Source organism: Lynx rufus, unplaced genomic scaffold (assembly GCF_022079265.1).
Source record: "Lynx rufus isolate CCGP_SWC_20201006 ecotype Redwood Valley unplaced genomic scaffold, mLynRuf1.p SCAF_4, whole genome shotgun sequence".
Lineage (NCBI taxonomy): Eukaryota > Metazoa > Chordata > Mammalia > Carnivora > Felidae > Lynx > Lynx rufus.
Window position 1 is genome coordinate 158291342 of NW_025814856.1, and position 2595 is coordinate 158293936.

Sequence of the window (2595 nt, forward strand, 5' to 3'; positions counted from 1 at the left end):
AGCATCCAATTCCTGATTTCAGCTCAGGTTGTGATTCTTGGGGTCATGTGATTGAGCCCCATGTTGGATGTGGAGCCTGTTTGACATTCTGTCTTTCCCTTTGCCCCCCACCCACATGCATACACATGTGCACACAGACTCTCTCTTTCTCTAAAAACAAACAAACAAACAAACAAAAATAAGTATAGATGATATTTCTAGTTTCTTAATCTACCAGGAGTCTAAACGGAGACTTTATGACTATAGAAAACAGGCATATTTGGATATCAATTATTTTGAATTTAAATTATTTTAAAATCAAGGCAATTGACTTTAGAAATAAATATACTTCTGATGGGTTAAAAATAGTTAGCTGACATATCCATGCAAAGTATTTAAGCATTTGCAGGATACTTTAGTAAAACACTTGGCTCTAAAGCACCCAGATAATAATAAATGCTAAAATTAATAAAAGCAACAATAGAGTAGGTCCTCCTTAATGAGTGTTTGAATACTCCCCCATCTGTGATGTTCTTAATTCTGTAGGCAGTTAGATATCCCACATATATATGTGCATGGAAGTGGTGTGATTAAATTTGTGTTTTAGGATGATTATTCTAGCATTGAGTGTAGGGTGGAGGGGATGTGAAGGAAAGTACATTTGTTCCTCTGTCTCTTCTGGGGAAGAGCTCATGTTGTGATACCTAGTGCTGAATCCTGCTGTAGTCCAACTACCAATAACAGTTTATAAGTTCCTCATAAGTTATCTACATTTGGCCTTAAATCTACTTGTGAGTTATGCAGTGTTATCACATTTCATATGTAAAAGCTTAAGTCTCTAACCCGAATCACATATTTGGTATGTCATAAGAGAAGATTCATATCCAGCTTCTCAAATTCCAGATCTGTGCATGAGATACTAGCCATGTTTGTACTATACATCTGCCACTTCTGAATCTCTGTCTCTCTCTCTCTTGTTGTTGTTTATTCCTTTTATCATGTTTATTGTAGTAGATAATGTAAGGTTGTTCTTGACTTTGAATCATGTTGATCTTTGTTGTCTATCACTTCATCCCCCCATTGTAACCTATAATCCTCTGTTGCCCTGGAAACTGTGGTAAATTGAAAAGATACATAGCCCCTAAAATTGTACTGCATTATCTCTAGGCCTCCAAGAAATCCCTAAGACTATCTGCTCATTTTGAAGGAATGACTTGTCTCTCTTATGGAGAATGCATATTAGGATCAAACCTATTATTGTGATTCACACATGATCAGAAACATCTGGTTAAGGCTGACAGGTTGTATTCAATATGCATTCTTTTAAGAAGTTATTTTTACGGTTCTTGAATTAAGTAGTTTCTGCTATTTCTGTCTCCTTCTGCAGATTAATAATCCTATGTTTTTTAATGGACACAGATAACCAGACGTGGGTGAAAGAGTTCATTCTCCTTGGTCTGTCCAGTGACTGGGACACACAGGTCTCACTCTTTGTCCTCTTCTTGATCATGTACTTGGTGACAGTGCTGGGGAACTTCCTCATTGCTCTTCTGATCAGACTGGACAGCCGACTCCACACTCCCATGTACTTCTTTCTCACCAACCTCTCCCTTGTTGATGTCTCTTATGCCACAAGTATTGTTCCTCAGATGCTGGCGCATTTTCTTGCAGAACATAAAGCAATCCCATTTGTGAGCTGTGCAGCCCAGTTATTTTTCTCCTTGGGCTTGGGTGGGATTGAGTTTGTTCTACTGGCAGTGATGGCTTACGACCGCTATGTGGCTGTGTGCGACCCCCTGCGATACTCGGTCATCATGCATGGAGGGCTCTGTACCAGGTTGGCCATCATATCCTGGGTCAGTGGTTCTCTCAACTCTCTCATGCAGACCATCATCACCTTTCAGCTGCCCATGTGCGCAAACAAGTATATTGATCACATATCCTGTGAAATCCTAGCTGTGGTCAGACTGGCCTGTGTGGACACCTCCTCCAATGAGATCACGATCATGGTTTCTAGCATTGTCTTGCTGATGACACCCTTCTGCCTGGTCCTCTTGTCCTACATCCAGATCATCTCTACCATCCTGAAGATCCAGTCCAGAGAGGGAAGAAAGAAAGCCTTCCACACCTGTGCGTCTCACCTCACAGTGGTCGTCCTGTGCTATGGCATGACCATTTTCACCTACATCCAGCCCCACTCCAGCCCTTCTGTCCTTCAGGAGAAGTTGATTTCTGTCTTCTATGCCATTCTGATGCCCGTGCTGAACCCCATGATTTATAGCATAAGGAATAAGGAGGTGAAGGGTGCCTGGCAGAAACTATTAGGACAGTTATCTGGATTAACATCAAAACTGGCAACTTGATGAATCCTGAGCATTAGCTAGAGAAAAGAGCTTTGCCTGTGTTTTCTCCCACTTAATTCAGATATGGCAGGCATCACCTGCATTGCCCTGGCAACCAGGAAGGAGATGCTGACACATGTACTGGTGATGCTGGGTAGGAGGCTGGAGGGTGGGTTTGGGTGTGGGCTGTGAGTGTATTTTTATGTCACAGCAGCATGTTCAGTGGAGTTAAGCACTGTGGTAATGGAACTTCCCGCCCTTACTCAATCTCCTT

General features: G+C 41.8%; 1 protein-coding gene across 1 annotated transcript; it reads left to right on the top strand.

Annotated features, from left to right (window-relative positions):
* Nucleotides 1-1292: 1292 nt before the first annotated feature.
* Nucleotides 1293-2342, top strand: LOC124524901 (olfactory receptor-like protein OLF3). The gene has a single exon (XM_047097333.1). The coding sequence runs from the start codon at nt 1389-1391 to the stop codon at nt 2340-2342; it is 954 nt and encodes a 317-aa protein (XP_046953289.1). The 5' UTR covers nt 1293-1388.
* The last annotated feature ends 253 nt before the right edge of the window (nt 2343-2595 follow it).